Here is a 17654-nt window from a genome sequence, read left to right on the forward strand (position 1 = left end):
GAGGGTTTTGGTCGTAAGTTAGTTAAATCTACTTTGGTTTCATTAATATATTCAAGGGTATCAATTTTCGAATTGATTTTTGAAAATCACAGTTTCAAGGATACGTAGATTCGTGGCCAATGTTCATATCAATACAAAATATTAATGGAGATTGCACTTCAATGAACTTTAAATTTCATGGACCAACCTAACATCGAAATCCACGAAAATCGGTATTCAACGAATACTGGTGAAACCACAGTATTTTGTGTATTTAAAACCTATTTATTTTACGGAGGAATGGGGGAAGATTTAGTCTCTCTCTCTCTCTCTCTCTCTCTCTCTCTCTCTCTCTCTCTCTCAGAGAAAAAGAAAGTTCGACAAATATTAATTTTAAATCATTAAGACTTTATTCAGTGCGTGCGTTTAGCATTATTGATTTTCAGCCTTATTCATATGGCAGACGAGAGTCTCCCAATACACCCACTAATTTACCCTAGACGTGTCTGTTGAATACATAAGATTAATATAAGAATTTACGTTGGGTCAAGTGACAATGGTCAAGGTTAATAAAGGGCCAAGGTCATATTTAAGGTTATAAATGTGTAGGTCAATTCCGCTAACATGGGATATCGCTGTACAAACGCATATTTTCTTATCATAAAACCTTGCTAGAGATGTTCATATATTGACTGTACTACACTAGTAGGCTCCACCGTCACCAACTTAAATTACCTCAAATCACAATACTGAACCTGAGTCTGTGTTTTGACCTCAAATTCATGCAATCTTCCTTTAAGGACTGAGTTGATTGATTTGGAAATTTTGGTGAAGGTGGGGCCGGGTTTGAACCGATTGGTAAGCATTGCTTTCGGATCAATAAGGGACAGATGAGGACCTGGAAAGTTTGTCAAATTTACAAAATAAAGTTACCGAAAGTTGGCATTGGAACCCACCTACCCCTCCCTCGCAGTGCAGAATCCGCGCATGTTAGCTTCTTGTTTCACCAACGCTCAACCTTACAATTCAAAATTGTTGGTCATTAGGAGGATACTGCAAATCTAAATTATATTCGGATGCTCATACTTGGACGAAGGTCATCAGTGGATATGACTGAGCTTTTATAAAAATAATAATAATACTAAAGTAATTAATTACAGCAGCCCCATCCAGTGAATGCATTTTAGACTATACCTGACACTGAGACAGTTTAAAGCCGCTTGACCCAGTTTACCTGTACTTATTAACCCTGACTTAATTATCCTCCGCAACGATTTTACCACGTTGGCTATTCATCGACATTGTGTTTCATTTTTAAACCAAACCGTTCAATACCTGCCCTTATGAACTACCTATTATTAAAGCTGTATGTAGACAGTGAAAGAGGACCGTCAAAAAAACAAACAACCCTTCATGATTGGCCGTGGAACAGTTATGTACAGATCTTAATTGGATGGTCAACGAAACGATCAATATATTTGCTCATTTTAATTTTTTTTTTAGATAAACAGTACACTTTTCATTTGTCGTTTACTGAACTATTTGAAAATGTTATTACAATTGACAACTATTGGGGAAGAAAGGAAGCGAGAAGATACTTGATCTATCTATCTACCGTATATCCGATAATATTTGCGAAGATCTAATGTTCGCTCGTTTTCGCGATCTCTTTTAAATCGCAAATAATTGAATGCGCAGAAATTATATTCTGTATCATTTTCTATAAGAAACTTTCAAAATCGCAAAAATGACTGCTGCAAATTAAAAATATCATAGGCTTTCCCCATTTTCGCAAATTTTGCGACACGCGAAAAAAAACCCCACCGGATATACAGTAGTTCTTATAATGACATTGTGCTTGGGCCTGTAATTTGTGGGTACAAAATTAAAATTAATAAACGCCGAAGAAAATATACATGTATAAATACCATGACATTTTTATAGCGATTAAACTTTAATGATTTCATAATTTGGTGAAGGCAATTGAATAGACCATGTTTAAATGCATTCATATACGTACATGTAATGTTACTAGATAACGTATCTTGTAGATATATTATAAATAGCAGAATGTAGTCTTTTATATAACATTGTACAGACCTTTTAGCAATTTTTTGTTTTTTAAAACTAATTTGACCTAGTTCAAAATTAATGCACTTTATTTTTAGGTCACAAAGTACATTTAATGTGGATTTCTAATTCAGTAATACATGTATTACTGATTATTATTTTCTTGTACTTAGTCAGAATAAAGTCCCATGCCAAAAGAAAATAAACGACCCCCCCCCCCCCCCCCCCCCCGAAGTATATACATGAAGATATGAAATTAAGATAACTTTTTAAAATATCGTAATGTATTTCAAGTCAAAATTGAACAGAAATAAACTTGGATATTAGGTACTACATGTATCTCTCTTTCATTTCATCTTAGATCTAGCGTATGAAATGCAATTTATTCTTCTTCCCTTTGTCTGCTTGTACCCCCCCCCCCCCCCCCCCCCAATTCTTCAACCCATTTTTCAATTCAAAGCATGTGATGTCTTCGCTGATTTGTATTTATTTCAATAATTCAACCTACAAAATTATAATGGATCTTGATATCTTATCATAAAAAAATACCGGAAATAGGTCGACGCGGAAGACCGAATTCAAATGCAGTACAGACTATAAATTTGACACCCGGTCTTCGCTCGGGTGCACCCTGTGCATTATCTACCTGTAGTGTTGTGTGTAGGGGCACCTGTAGTGTAGTGTGTAGGGGCACCTGTAGTGTAGTGTGTAGGGGAATGCAGGGCTCCGGTCTTTGCTCGGGTGCACCCCCTTGCATTATCTACCTGTAGTGTAGTGTGTAGGGGCAGGCTGGGCTCCGGTTATATTACTGGTTCTGTGTTCTATCAGCACATTCTTCAATGGAACAAGTCTTTGTGAAATTTGAAATGTTGAAGTCGATAAAATCCGTTTAATAAAACAAAATGTTGTTTCGATCAGAGGTCAGCCATTTTATGACGATGTGTCATTCCACCTAAAGTTTAATTCTTTAGAGTAAAAGGACTAAATAGATTTAACATACAGTTCGACTCATTATTGAATAGGAAATGAGAAATTGCATCGTGTGATTGACTGAGGAGAGTGATTTTTTGTGGACTGCACGTGTTCCTTGAGCTTAATTTGCAGTTAAACTTGTACCGAGGCCGTAGTCCGAGTGTAATCATTGCCTGCAGTAAAATGATGGCCTGGTCAGATAAACTTAGTAGAAATTGATTGAAATACATTTTATTTCATTTTATTTTTAGTCATTTAGCCACATGTTTATAATTTTGTTCCATGTGATCATAATCATTGTATATATGTAGATCTACATGTATAAAGCTATATTAAGGAACTTGTATAAATCAAACTACATGTACATGTATGCATATCATTTAATTATATGCACAGTAAGATTTTCCACAACCAGTCTTATGAGTGCCAGAAAATGTGAATCTCTGGGTTATGATATATTATGTACGCTAGACATAGAGAGAATAAAACATATCGGAAATTGAAAAGTAATTCTTGGCTGTACACAATATAATACAAGAACACAGTATACATAATTCGCCATTAAGATACCACACACACGCGTTTCTTCACTTTGATACTCGCCAGCTCCGCTTCGAACGCACCCCCGGTCTTCTCATTCACCACCTGCAGAAGTTGGACAAGATCCGTTTTGACCCGGAAGCAGATAATTTTTTCCGGGGTCGGACAATTCCGGCCACAATAAATGGCGAATTCCCGCATCTGTTTGCTGAAGCTGTACCGCCTGATGTCGGCGTAATACCAGGTGTAAATTGGCTTGGGTTCGGACGAGTCGTGGGGAACCGGCACCCTTGGGCGCAGAATTATAGACAAGTTTCCCAAAATGAGTTTATAGCGTCTTGTTAAATTGAGTTCTTTCACATCCGGGGTTTGAATGATTGTGACGTCAAAAGAATATTCTGAAAAAAAAGATTTTAAGAATTGCTCAACTTTGAAAACAACAACTTTTTATGCTGACTGTAAATCACTATACAATGTATAGTACACGAGGCGTATGTAACTTTAACAGATATGTAAGTACAGTACTAAAGACATTGTAGGTAAAATAACTTTTGTGTTAATCAATGGTAACTACTCAGACATTTCCGTAACTACAAATAACTTTAACTTTTAATCGGTTACGGAAAAGGGCGACCGTGATCCGAATGTTGTGTAAGGAAAACATCGCTGTTAATTCTTTGTTAGGGACTGATGAACTGCGGATTTAGAATAAAACGTCAACATTATTACTAATAAAGAAATTACGTCACAGGCGAGCTTGCAGCTACTATACCTAGCCCAAGTTCTATACGTAACAAATAAATATCAGAAGTAATTGGCATTATGATTTCAAATCTTTTGTTCTGAATAAGAACTGACTATGTTTAAGTCGCCTTACGCCGAGTTTTCATAATTTTAGTGCACCTTGGATCAACCTTCGTTGTACCAAAATTAATATTTATGAAAGTATGTTGCAGTGTAATGAATTGATTATAACGGTATAATAATCAAGTGTTAATATCAATGATTCTCTGTAACTTATGCCGAGTAACATATAATCTTATGCTTCGAAAAATAAAAATCCACCAAATAAATGCTGTTTTATTTATTTATGGTACTTTATTCTATGCTTCAATTTTTATCAGTCTATTTCATGTGAAATAAATAAGGTTTCATTAATTAAACGCCAGACCTAATTTTTAAATGGATAAAAATGACAAACCGTGAACGTACATATAGGTCAAGGACGTTTATATACTGACCTTTTATTAGACCTTCATACGGGGCCACTTTCTTTTCCCGCGTTTGTGCAATCTCAGACACCAGCTCGTATTCATGAGGACCCGCTTGGATTGCGTCTACAAATTCGTAACCCTTCGGGTTTTGAGGTCCAACAGCCCCTAACTCCTCATATCCGGAACTTTTAAGGGTTTCCGAATTTTGTGTTTCCGTGGCGACAGGGTCATTTAAAGTTGAGGCGTGTGACAGAAGTTCGTAGTCTGGAGGGATTGGTTTAGCCAATGAATACACGGGGTTTGAGGCAGAGGAGGCGCGGTTTTGATTTTCCAAGCCGTTTACCGGGTCTTCATACACCTCAAACTGAGCAGAATCTCCACCATTCGATGCATCCATTTTTGTTTTAAATCATTCTGCTATATTTTCAAATCCAGTTATAATTGGAAAACTAAATCTAATGCTTTTATCACATAACATTCACGATCATTCTTCAAGCATCCCTCAAACATGGTTTTATTTATAATGACGAAATTTGCAAACTCCATTGTTTTCCACACTATAGAAAGGAACATTATTGACGTAACATTTCATATGGCTATCCATAACAGGTGGACGTAATACAGTTGATAAAACAAAATCCTCCAAAAATGTATGTAGAAAATTCCCAATTCATTTGATTACACATACATAACTGCCGTATCATTCACTGACGGATGTCATAATTGTTCGTAGAACCACTACTATGTTCCGCTGTCCGATGTTATGTCCGCTTGACTATATCCGGTTCTTGCGTAACATCGTCACCTTCAGTCGGATGTTGGCCGGACGTCTGCTGGACTTTGTGTGGTGACGTCACACTTTATATAGATACATAGTGCTAGTAGCCTTGATGAACCAGGCTGTCTCCGTAAAGCAACAGTCGAGCGTCTGGTTGAACGAGACTATGATACAAAGTTATATATACGGTAAACAAAAAATTTAAAAAGGGGAAAATTCAGGTAGTAACAATTTTACTGCGCATTTTTTGGATGATTTTTTATGGACTGACAAAAAATAAAGCCGTGCATGTCGTTACCAATTTTTGCAAACAACTTTTGAACGGTCAGACACAATGTGTATATATACATAGAGTAATTGCTCAGTGAAGAATTATACAAAGTGTATTATGTTAAATACTGATATCTGATTGGTTTAGACGCAGTTGGTAATCCGTTCTATTACCCTCAGCGTTAGCAACACACTTGGCAACGGGTAACACTATATGAATAGTGCCTGTTTGGGAGGGTAACAGTTGAAATTGACACACCGAGAAAACCATTGTCAACCGACGCGAAGCGGAGGTTGACAATGGTTTTCGAGGGGTGTCAATTTCAACTGTCATCCTCCCAAACAGGCACTATTTATTTTGTTATACTGACTGTCTTAATTTTAAAGAAAACATCACTGCTTTTAGATAGGAATAACGTGAATTTTAAGGCGAACCGTACGCGCATGATTTTCGCGCATGTAACAATTCGTAATGTTACCCGTTGCTAAGTGCGTTGCTAACGCTGAGGGTAATAGAACAGATTATGAACTGCGTTGTAACCAATCAGATTTCAGTATTTAACATGAAAGTATAACAAAACGAATTGTTACAGGCACTATTTATATATTGTATATATTAAGTAATCTTAAAAAAACTGGAATTGTTTTATTTCACATTACATATTTATTATTTTAAAGGAAGAGGCCTTATTTTGGTTATCTCAATGTACGAATTTAATAAACAACCTACGACGTATTTATTACACGTGCATTCCGTTTATTTGTCATTTACGAATTCTTAAAATAATTTTTTTTTCTGATTTGTTGTTTTGCGCTGGCATATGTGCGTTGTTTGTTTGTAGTTTAGATTATCAGAAGTTTCTAGAATAAAAGGGTACAAATATCTGGTTCGAAGATTTACGACAAATTTGATTCGAATGCAAGAGCAGTCAGGTGGACTGGTCTCTCAGGCACAGAGCAACACGCAATGCTAATCTTAACATGTCGATCAAAATATTTACACCCCGAAGTTAACGAATAAAAAAATGATATACTCTACATCCTGTTCCCCCCTGAGGGTCCCTAAGTGGTCAATATTATATCCCATCTCCTCCCTGGGAATAAATCCGCGGCTAGTTTATCTATGTAGACACCTTAATGAGAGAGAGAGAGAGAGAGAGAGAGAGAGAGAGAGAGAGAGAGAGAGAGAGAGAGAGAGAGAGAGAGCACGGTAATATGGCCTATATATTTATTGCGATCACTAGCTCACTGGGTTAGATCATATACACTAAGATTAACAAATCCCTAACGATTTATTGAACGATAGACAAGTCTGGTGAATTCAAGTTCTAGAACTTGCCAAGTCATCGGATTTTAGAACATTTAATTTTGAAATACTTATAAATATTAGGTATTTAAAGTTCCGTTTGCAACGCCTTTAAGAATAATTGTAGAAAACACGCGAGTTAATGTACGCCGGATCTCACTACTACACGTGTATTCATAAAGTGCCACATTACACATTTAAAAAGAAAAATTAAACGGGAAAAACAACTCCGGTGTCGTGTGAATAGCGTATCGATCCACGTGTGTAGAGCACACTCACAGTGAAGGAGCAGCAGATTTCATCATCTTTTTCAATCCCACGTTTGTTGTTGTTATTTTGAACACGACCCTGGGCCGGTGAGCAGCAGACAACAGACGGTAGGCTGTTTATCTCTTATCTAACGTTCTTTTTAATCCTATTCATTAACTTAAAATGTAGCCCTTTAAAATTTATACTAAATTACTGAAATAGATAGGATATATGTTTTACATGTACAGTATATATACATTGTAAAAGGTATGGTTGCATTTACGCCTGAAGCACGGTTCATGTTTTATTTTTTTTAACAGCGTTAACGACATGAACTCAATATTGGTATATTTATATTCTAACACTTAAAATAACTTTTGGAAACATGTGTTGGCTTACATTGATGACATATAGGAAATAAACAATCAGACTTACATCTTACTGTCCGCAATATGGGGGTACTTAACAGCTTAATGCCAAACTCTACACTATATATGTATGCACATACATGAAATACCAGGGTCACAATTTTAGATATTTTATGTTGTGATTGAAGAATATAAAATACAATTTTTTTTTCACGCCAATTTGATTTAAATATTATTGATTCAGGCTAACGCAGTTCAAAATTTATCTTTCGACCAGTGATTAGTAATAAGCTATACATTTTGTACATTAAAGCTACACATATATCGATTGACAAAAGTACATGTAGAATACAGTTAATATTTCCAGTCATGCAGTTTACGTAAGTACGCATAGAAGTACTATATCTCGTCCACGGTATCTGCACAATATATCGACTAAGAATTAATAAGAATCGATAAGCCTTTACATATCCTTCTAGATATTTCCCCGTGTTCAGCGGTTCATGTTAGTTTTACTGTTCTGAGTGTATTGGATGCGTGTATTTCCTGTTACATGTAGTGCACGCGCATGTGTGGGGGAGGGGGTAAATAAAAAACAAGTGAAAGTCACAAAAGCTGTTGACCCTGTGGTAATGAAGTAAGTAAATATATATTAATTTATTTATTATTATGACTTGCATGAGATAAATGCGCTGTTCTGAAGGAGGTGGGGGTAATTCACATAGGTAAGTTATCGAAAATAATCCTCCTCCTCTATCCCTTGAAAACAATTTCTGGATCCGCGCACGTCATATCTATAAGTGCAAGCTAAAATCTAAAGTTTACCTATAACATCCGTGTTATAAATATACCTAAATGTCACTGATTTAACAATAGGTAAATATAGTATCAGTACTGAATACCCCCCCCCCCCCCCCACGTCCTCTGGAAAACAATACCGTTCCATAGTCCGGTTTAGGCCATGTTTTCATTTTACAAATATGATAACATTAATTTTACTAAATCTGAATAGTCCGAGTCTGTTAAAAATGGTTTGAATTTTTGGAATTTTTCTTTGTAACGATACATCGCCTGATATAGGATCAATTGTGATGCACGATGACCTTGGTTTCCATTCTTGTTCATCCAGAAAATTTTCCATTCAAATATAATTACGTGTCATATATTATTACTGATCCAGAGAAACATTTAAGATAATTATTGGTTATCATCAGTATCACTTCATAAAATACTTAAAAAAAGCTATGAGAGTGAAGATTACCCGGCGATCAATTGTGTTGATTTTTTGTCATTTTAGGTGCGGATAAAAAAAAGTGTCATGTTGTAAATTTTGAATTTACCGGGTGGCAGTTAATACAAAATTTACAACATGACAAAATTTTCAAAAGGGAGGGGTGTGTTTATGTGTGTGCGTGTTGGGGGGGGGGGGGGGTAGAGCCTATTTATTGTGTAGTATGGATATAACTTATTTCATATTACGCAGACCTAACTCAAAATATGGCAGAAAAATGGGAAATGGGATCATAAAATGACAAAATCAATACGGTTAATGAGAACTACTGCATCATTAAGTAAACATGGTGTTCCAACACATAATGTATAAGACATATGCATATAGATATAGAATAGTCAGCGAAAATTTTCAATCAAATGGTATTCAACGGAGCAAGAATAGTTTGTGTTGATTACAGGGACAAGGACAAATACTTGAAACGTTCTCAGGTTCAAACAATTTGTTATTCCCATGCAACTTTTTAATATGCTGTTGTTGCAATAAATTTTTTGTTCATTTCCTTCAAGGCAGCATAGAAGAAAATACAATGGAGATGGAAAGAGCTATCGAAAATCGTGGATGCTGCCTCGTCCGGAAGTTCCGCAAGTCCTTGCGACGCCATCTTTTATTCATTCTGACTCTCTCGGCTGTCATCGTTGGGTTTACATTGGGGTTTTTATTGCGTCTGGCCGAACCGTCAGCTGATGCACTGCTATGGCTGGGTAAGTGTGAACAGAGTTATGGATAATTCTTTTTTGATGATCCAATGTTTGAAGACAGTAGATATGCATATTTTTTTATTCAGACGACCCACTGCTTCGATTATTAAACCTGAGTGACCTTGACCCTTGCATTGATTAAACTTTGATCTTCATTTTCACTGTATTTGATATATTTTGATTATTGTTTGGTATTAGATATAAATCAATCTTGAAAATGAAATAAGTATAAACAAATTAATTAAACAAATTATACGTCATATGTTTGCGAATAAATCCACAAAATGTTTTTTTACCAATGTTAATTTAGTAAAAGGAATGTTGTTTTCGTTTTACAGGTATGCCTGGGGAGCTATTTTTACGTTTGTTGAAAATGATGATCATTCCTTTGTTGGTGTGCAGTGTCATACACAGTGAGTGATACACCAGGTGTCATAACGGGTCAGCTGTTCACAGATGTTTTTATATCTAATGTTTTAACAGTGAAAGGCTATCTACTAAACAGATAAAAATAAAACTCTTTCCGTTAGCATTCTCGTAACTTTTCTTTTCATTTTAATTGTCTTTTAGGCACAGCGTCTTTGGACCCCAAGTCTAACGGAAAGATCAGCATTGTGGCCTTCGCCTACATAATGCTTACAAACATATTGGGTTGTCTAATAGCAATAGCGCTGTTCTACGTCATCAAGCCAGGTATATAACGTCATCTAAATCCGGGCACTATATTTTTAACTTTGAAATCTAGAAAGCAATTGTTTGCTTCGATTAGTGTTTGTTATCAAATCTTTTCATTTAATAATAATAATGATGATAAATTATAAAGACTGTTTCTCCATACGATTCGTACTTGATTTTGCAGGTACTGAAAGTCCCCTAGTTGAAGGCAAACCAAACGTATACGAGGCCGTCCCACAGGATATATTTGCAGATTTACTCAGGTAAAAACATATATATGTAATTATAATTAATGAACAATCAAGCATTAGAAGAAAAATATGAAGATGTAACTCAGAAAACAGCAAAAAAGTTTGATATTTTTCCCCAGAAAGGAAATACTAGTATAGCAATTGTCAGCGTAGTCCATTGCAGTTTTATTTAAAAAAAAAACAATCCGGAATGTGTTATTTGTCAGAAAATTTTAAATAGTTTTGCTTTTTCTTTTTCAATACAGAAACATAATTCCAGATAATATGGTGGAGGCAACATTTCGACAGACACAAACAAAATATTCCCATGAAATGGTAGAGCAATTTCAATTGGTTGATAATTCAACTCGAAAGAACATATCATCCAATCAAAATTCAACAATTCAAATGGTTCAGAAACTTGTGAAATCAGTAGGGAAAACAGATGGACCTAATATACTTGGTAAGTTCAACTTAATATTTTCTTACTATGATAAATTGATAGAACGTTTTCCGGTATTCAAAACTATTTTATAATATTAGAAAGTATTATACAAGCAGCTTGCTCCGAGCATTCAAAGTTATGGGTGTTGCTAACACGCGGAACGGAAAACGGAAAAGAAACCGGAACAGGAAAACGGAGAAATACTTTGACGTTTATCGCTTAAATATTGTATAGATTGAATACAAACTTTTACTATGTAACATTTATCAATATTTTATACATGTTTATTATTTATAGGTTGATTAATTATTTGATATCATTCTTACGATTATCTATCAACTAAATCATTGCATTCAATTTGCTGTAAAAAGTGTAAAATGAAATGTACACACTTTGTGATTAATGGTTGATGGGTTTGGTTGTGTTTTAAGTGACCTCGAAACTTGCTGGGGATTTTATACTTATTTTAAAAAATCAAACATGATGTATCATCATCCCCATTAAATGTTTAGTGATCCATACTATTTTAAAAATTTATTAAATAGAATTATTGATATAAAAAACATGACCGACGAACAACATCCACTATCATTGTTACGGGCTTTTGCGCAACATCTGTTTGCTAACCTTTTCGTCCGCGATTTTGAAGATTATTTGTTGAAAACAGAATAATTTTATTGGATTCCTAACGCTCTAGATGTCCTACAAAGTCTCCGTAGAAGTCTTCTAATAGCGGTGTTCGTTTACCTACGTGATTGTACATTCCTCAACTAAATCCAAATATAGAGCTTGATATGTTGTTTAGTTTGATAAACTGGGACTAGTGGTCAAAGCATGTAATGTTAATTGTGAGAAAAATCATACATTTTCTTTATACATGTATACACTTTAATATGGATAACAGTTTAACAATATTAAAATATTACAAATAGTATATCGTTTTTAGTTTGTTTAACACATCTATCAAGTAAATAACATTACAATGTATATACATATCAGTTTCCCTATTCCATTCCGTTCCGCTCTCCGTTCCGTTTTCCGTTTCCTGTTTAAGCAACACCCTTCAAATTATGTGTTACTGTAAATAATTGAATAATTATAATACGAGGGTAATTCTTAATTGTTTGAAGGTCTTATCGTTGCCTGTATGTTTTTGGGAACGGCTGCCGGAAAAATGGGAAAGAAAGCCAAACCATTCCTGGACTTCTTTGCCGTTAGCACCGAGGTGGTATTACAGGTGCTCCGATGGTTTCTTTGGTAAGGACATCGACAATGTGAATTCATTCTGTACAGATTCGTAATCTGTTTAAACACGCAGCTTTTAACACCCGTTCAGTCTTTTAGAAGTTGCACAGTGTAACTATGATAGTTCATATCTTGAATATTTAACTCACTTAGGATGACACCGGTGGGTATATCAAGTCTGATCGCAGCCTCCATAGCAGGTACCCGTGACGTCACAGGCACCTTCTCCAGTCTTGGTCTGTTCGTTTTGACTGTGACCCTAGGGATCGTTCTTCATCAAGCGCTGTTTCTACCCCTCATCTTTTTTCTCACCACTAGGAGAAACCCGTATACTTACTTTTTGAGTATAGGCCGTGCCTGGCTTATAGGATTTGCCGCCACTAGCACGTAAGTTAACAGTTTGACAATTCGCTTTTCTTAAAATAACCCAGATATAAATAAAAGATATCCGAATATTCGAGATTTTGAGGGTAAAATATTTATAAAAAAAAATAAGTAGTTGGGACTTACAAATCACTTCGACATATCCGTATTGTACTCGACATATCAGTGTTCGAGATATCGAAGTCTAACTGTAGTATACATAGTATATATTACATGTATGTAATTACTAATGACGTATTTGTTTAACAGAGCTGTAGCCATTCCTGAAATGTTAAACGCTTGCGAGAACAAGAATCACATCGACAAGAGGGTCAGTCGATTTGTCATCCCTTTCTGTGTGACGCTTAACGCTGATGGCAGCGCCCTCTTTATTACAGCGGCGGCCATGTTTATCGCCAACATTTCCGGTCACCCGTTGACGTTTGGAGAAGTCGCCATTATCGGGTGAGTTCTGTTATATATTTAAAATACAAGGTTCAGATATTACTTTTCCCGCTCTCTGTTCAAGTAGATTTAATACAATGCATTACATGTACTCTCATAAAAATGCTAGTAGTATACCCTATTACTGACATGATGTCCTTTCCACTGTAAATGTAGTTTACATTACTGTCTATCTGTAATTCTACTTTATTTATTTTGTTACAGTTCACTCTACTGTATTTACTTACAGCTTGCGTTACTGGTTTTTGTTTACAGCTTACGTTACCGGATTTTTGTTTACAGTTTACGATAACGTCTTTAGTCACAGTTTATATTATTTTCATTGTTTGCAGTTTACTGACAGCCATTGCCAGCCTTGCCCTGCCCTCTGTCCCTAGCTCAAGTATCGTCACCCTCATCATGGTCCTGTCCTCAATGAATGTCCCCGTACATACTGTGTCCCTACTGTTTGCTGTTGAGTGGTTCTTGTAAGTATATTATAATTATCTACTGTTGAATTTTAGTACATTCGTCATTATGGTTGATAATCATGCGAGTTTTGGCACTCAAATATTATTTTAAATATGATTTAACCATACATAATAGAATACGATTTTAATAACTTTTACCTAGTTATTGTATTTGGTTTATTTATCCTGTTTTTATAGTATGTTTTAATGATCAACACATTTTGTCGTAGATATTTTATTTTTAATTTTAGCTCATAATTTTTCATTATTTTGTTCTTGCTTTAACCTTACGCACATTTTTATTTTATTCATAAAGTAAGAAAGAAATGTCAAGATACAGAGCAATGACAGACATTTCATAATTCATTTCAGGGATCGAATTAGAACAACTTCCAATGTCTTAAGCCATACTCACTGCGCGGCCATTACGCATCATTTTAACCGACAGGGTCCAGGAAAAACGGAAGAACCGGAAATGATTGAGCAGGAAGTAGAACTTATAGTACATTCACCAGATGCGTACAACTCTTAATCTTCCGGATCGTGCAATATAAATTACAACAAATTACTGCCAGACAGCTTGTCAAACTAGGCATTGAATCTCAGTTATGTCGTATATCATAATGTTGTGAAGAGTTATTTTTCGAAGAAAAACAGATCATTTATTTATCTATTATTTTGTTTAAAAATATATAAGATCTTTATATTCACTGCTTTTTGTGATTATGATCTTTTTACAAAAGGATTGATCGTCTCTTTGTACAAGAAACCAAGTATTTTATACATACTACTGACGTTATATGTTGAACCGTTGTGATTGGTACTGTTGAATAAAATTCTATTTATTTTGCTAAATTATTGTAAAATTGAAAATCTGTTGGAATTTTATGAAACACGTGCTAGATGTCTCTTATCGCTAACGCTGTTATACCAGCCATTGTATCCAGGGAAAGGCATACTCAAAGGTTTGAGAATTGGGCGGTTGTATGAAGATGACTTTCAATCTCGTGAAGTACACATGTACAAGTACAAGCTGCTATCTGCCATCGATATATTGTAGTGTGTACACTCTCATAACTGCTCAGAGTATACATTTTATCATATAAATTTATTTGGCGAAATGTTCGTCATGTGTATTACAGTATCGTTATAACTCAAAACCAAATTCTCTGATTACTAAGTATATCAGACAACAAGAAAGACATCCATGATATCGATGCTCTCAATAAGAATTAAAAGAATGGGGTTTTTTGTTTGCAATAGGAAGGAATCTGACAAAAATTCTCAGTGATGGGAACGTATTCTTGAATTTTCGATTCTTACATCTTATTATAGACTACAAACGGGAATTTCATAGAGCGTTGGTAAGTCAATGAAGCGTGCAATGCTGATTAAATTTACGTAGCATTCTTTAATCGATTTGTCATTTCTAGAATCATCAGCTATACCCTTTTCGTGCTTACAGATAACCGGTGTTGTAAGAAAGAACGAAATGATAAGTTTTTTGACATTTTTGAACACATTTATTTAGACTGATTCATTAATTAGTCAACTAGTGCAAAGAGTCTACAACAAATGCCTGCATGTATAATACTAGCGATCCATTCTCTGACAGGGTCTTCATGTAATACTAGCGATCCATACAGTCTCTGACAGGGTCTGCATTAAACACGGCATCGGCTATTCTTCATTACTAGACGACATCTGGACGTAGCCATCTTCTTTGGTATTTCAAGGTTTTCGAAAATCCCATTTTGTCGTTATTCGTCATGTGCGGGATATTTTGACTACATGAAGTTTGGAGTCCATCGGGATTTGTCCTGTTTCTCTTTGGTGGGAAACACGTCTCGGGCTCATTCCTAATCGCCAGGGATTAGACGACGACTTCATGTTCCATTTTCAGACAAAGTTCTCGTGGTTGAACATTTGCTTTTTCCTTGATTCCAGTCGAGTTAATCGTTCCGACATCTGAAAGAAAGAAATACTCATTTGAAAATTTTACGTTCCTTAAATAATTATTTCAGTCTTTGAATTTAAGGTAATTAAAAGAAGCACGGTATCCAAGTGAAATAAAAGTTAAAAGCTATGGAATATTTAACAAGGTTATGCATGTACACAGGATTTTAAGTGCTATTAATTCCTATAGGCTGAATTCTGTTTCAAATTCGCTTATGTTGAGTTTTACCTTCTGAGCGATTTTCTGGGCGATGGTTTGACCTTGAAGTCTCTGAGCGGTGTCAAGGACGGTGTAGATGGCACAGGTAGAAGTACACGAGTCCAGAAAGTTCCTACAGATTTCCATCAGATCCGGCAGATCGTAGCGATGAGCAGCACACATCAGCTCTACAACAGATAAAAGAAAGATCATAAGTATTTTGTTTGACATAAAATAAGTTCTTATACTTTTTATTTCTCGGAGAGAGAGAAAGAGAGAGAGAAAATTGAATCGAACCTGTCAAGTCATATGGCTTGATGTCTACTCGTCCTGTATGGATGTAGTGCACGAGTTTTTTAAAGATGGACACGCTCACTTCCGGTATGTGGACCGTTGGTTTGGGGATTTGTCCGATGTGTTTCTTACTAGACTTTTTCTTTTTAGAGAAGTGGGATGATTCTTTCACTGCCTTCAAGATCAGTTGATAGAATACCCTGTCAAAGAAAAAAAATCAGTTTTAAAATTTATTTTTCATAAACTTAGTCATTCATAAACTAAGTCAAACCTCTTGAATTTCTTGTTTCATGTAGTCTTTTTGGATTAAAACAAATTATGACAGTTTTAGGCCTTAATATGTATAACTCAATGTATATTGATTATAATCAATTTTGAAACTGATATAAAATAGATCTATAATGAAAAAAAAATGGACATACCTGCTTCGTGTAGACATGATGGATTTGACACCGTGGACGGGAGTCAAGGTGCTACCAACCAAAAACGTGACGTCACAGAGGTCAGGCATATCCATGACTACGTTCAGAGCCTCGCTCACAGCCTCGGCATTGACATATTTCACGGAATCAGCATCGTCCTCGCTTTCAGAATCGGAGGAATCAGACCAAGCTTCCTCATTAAGCCACGCCCCTCTCTGTTTCCACGCCCCCTCTTCATCCTCGCTTTCTGATTCGCTGATGCAGGAGTCTACGTCACTGATTTCAGAATCACTGTCGGAGTCGTCATTGCTTCTCCATGGTGACCATTGAAGGAAATTGTTTAGTTGGTTTCTCTCCAAGTTCGTGTCCGAGTTGGAATCGTATCCGGACGAGAATCCTGTTAAACCAAACATATCATTATTTGTTAAAGACAAGTAAAAAATGGGTCTATGAGCGATGTATGGAAAATACTTGTTCGTCAATTGAGAATTAATAAAATTCTTAATTCATACTTAGTCTAAGTCTTTCTGGAAGAAAAGAGAAAATGAATTTTAAATTTGTTTATTTTTTTAATATGGTTAAACAAGCTATATAAATACATTACAGATGGTTCATTGAGTAAGAAGGCGTGTCAAAATTTTTTGTCGAAGTTAAGAACATCTGCGCATCAAGTTTGTCGTATTTAATATAGGGACATCGATTCCAACTGACACATATCAATGGCTATAAAATACGTTTATTAACTAGGTATTATATTTTTCCGTTGTTGGAATTAATTTTGCATTTATATACGAGCATTTTAGCTAATACAGAATTGTATTTTTTTTTAATTTCAAAAAGCCGTTAGGTTATTATAGTTTCATCTAAATTACACAGCTGATAAATTATACAAATATTTTATATTAAAATGTGTATAGTAATTAAATGTAAGGCATAAATGATATGAGGAATATATTTAACTCTATAAAGTTATAACTTTTTAAAGTTAATAATCAATTGGATCGGCAGGTACAACGCAGAAACCATTCTATATTAAACACGTACCTTCAGGGGTTGTCTCTCTTTCCCCGCCACCGTTGGAGCCCAGAAGACAAGTGGTGGATCCAAAATCTGTCATCTCCATACCTCTGAACGTATTCCAAATACTGTAGCTAAAGTGTGAATGTTAGGATG

General features: G+C 35.4%; 3 protein-coding genes across 3 annotated transcripts; 1 reads left to right on the top strand and 2 right to left on the bottom strand.

The window, feature by feature from the left end:
• Positions 1-3342: 3342 nt before the first annotated feature.
• On the bottom strand, positions 3343-5731 carry LOC117685750 (uncharacterized). Its single transcript, XM_034460259.2, has 2 exons — positions 4803-5731; positions 3343-3959 (listed from the first exon to the last, which is right to left on the bottom strand). The coding sequence occupies exons 1-2, from the start codon at positions 5170-5172 to the stop codon at positions 3583-3585; spliced, it is 747 nt and encodes a 248-aa protein (XP_034316150.2). The 5' UTR covers positions 5173-5731; the 3' UTR covers positions 3343-3582.
• A 1551-nt stretch (positions 5732-7282) lies between these two features.
• LOC105335989 (excitatory amino acid transporter) lies at positions 7283-14465 on the top strand. The gene is made up of 11 exons (XM_034460255.2): positions 7283-7506; positions 9547-9741; positions 10077-10151; positions 10309-10431; positions 10598-10676; positions 10910-11106; positions 12219-12345; positions 12487-12720; positions 12967-13161; positions 13494-13628; positions 13983-14465. The coding sequence occupies exons 2-11, from the start codon at positions 9567-9569 to the stop codon at positions 14140-14142; spliced, it is 1500 nt and encodes a 499-aa protein (XP_034316146.2). The 5' UTR covers positions 7283-7506; positions 9547-9566; the 3' UTR covers positions 14143-14465.
• Positions 14466-15075: 610 nt separating this feature from the next.
• LOC105335990 (serine-enriched protein) lies at positions 15076-17654 on the bottom strand. Its single transcript, XM_034473480.2, has 5 exons — positions 17526-17654; positions 16482-16878; positions 16063-16259; positions 15796-15953; positions 15076-15578 (listed from the first exon to the last, which is right to left on the bottom strand). Exons 1-5 carry the CDS (start codon positions 17602-17604, stop codon positions 15510-15512), a joined length of 900 nt encoding a protein of 299 aa, XP_034329371.2. The 5' UTR covers positions 17605-17654; the 3' UTR covers positions 15076-15509.

Source organism: Magallana gigas, chromosome 8 (assembly GCF_963853765.1).
Source record: "Magallana gigas chromosome 8, xbMagGiga1.1, whole genome shotgun sequence".
Lineage (NCBI taxonomy): Eukaryota > Metazoa > Mollusca > Bivalvia > Ostreida > Ostreidae > Magallana > Magallana gigas.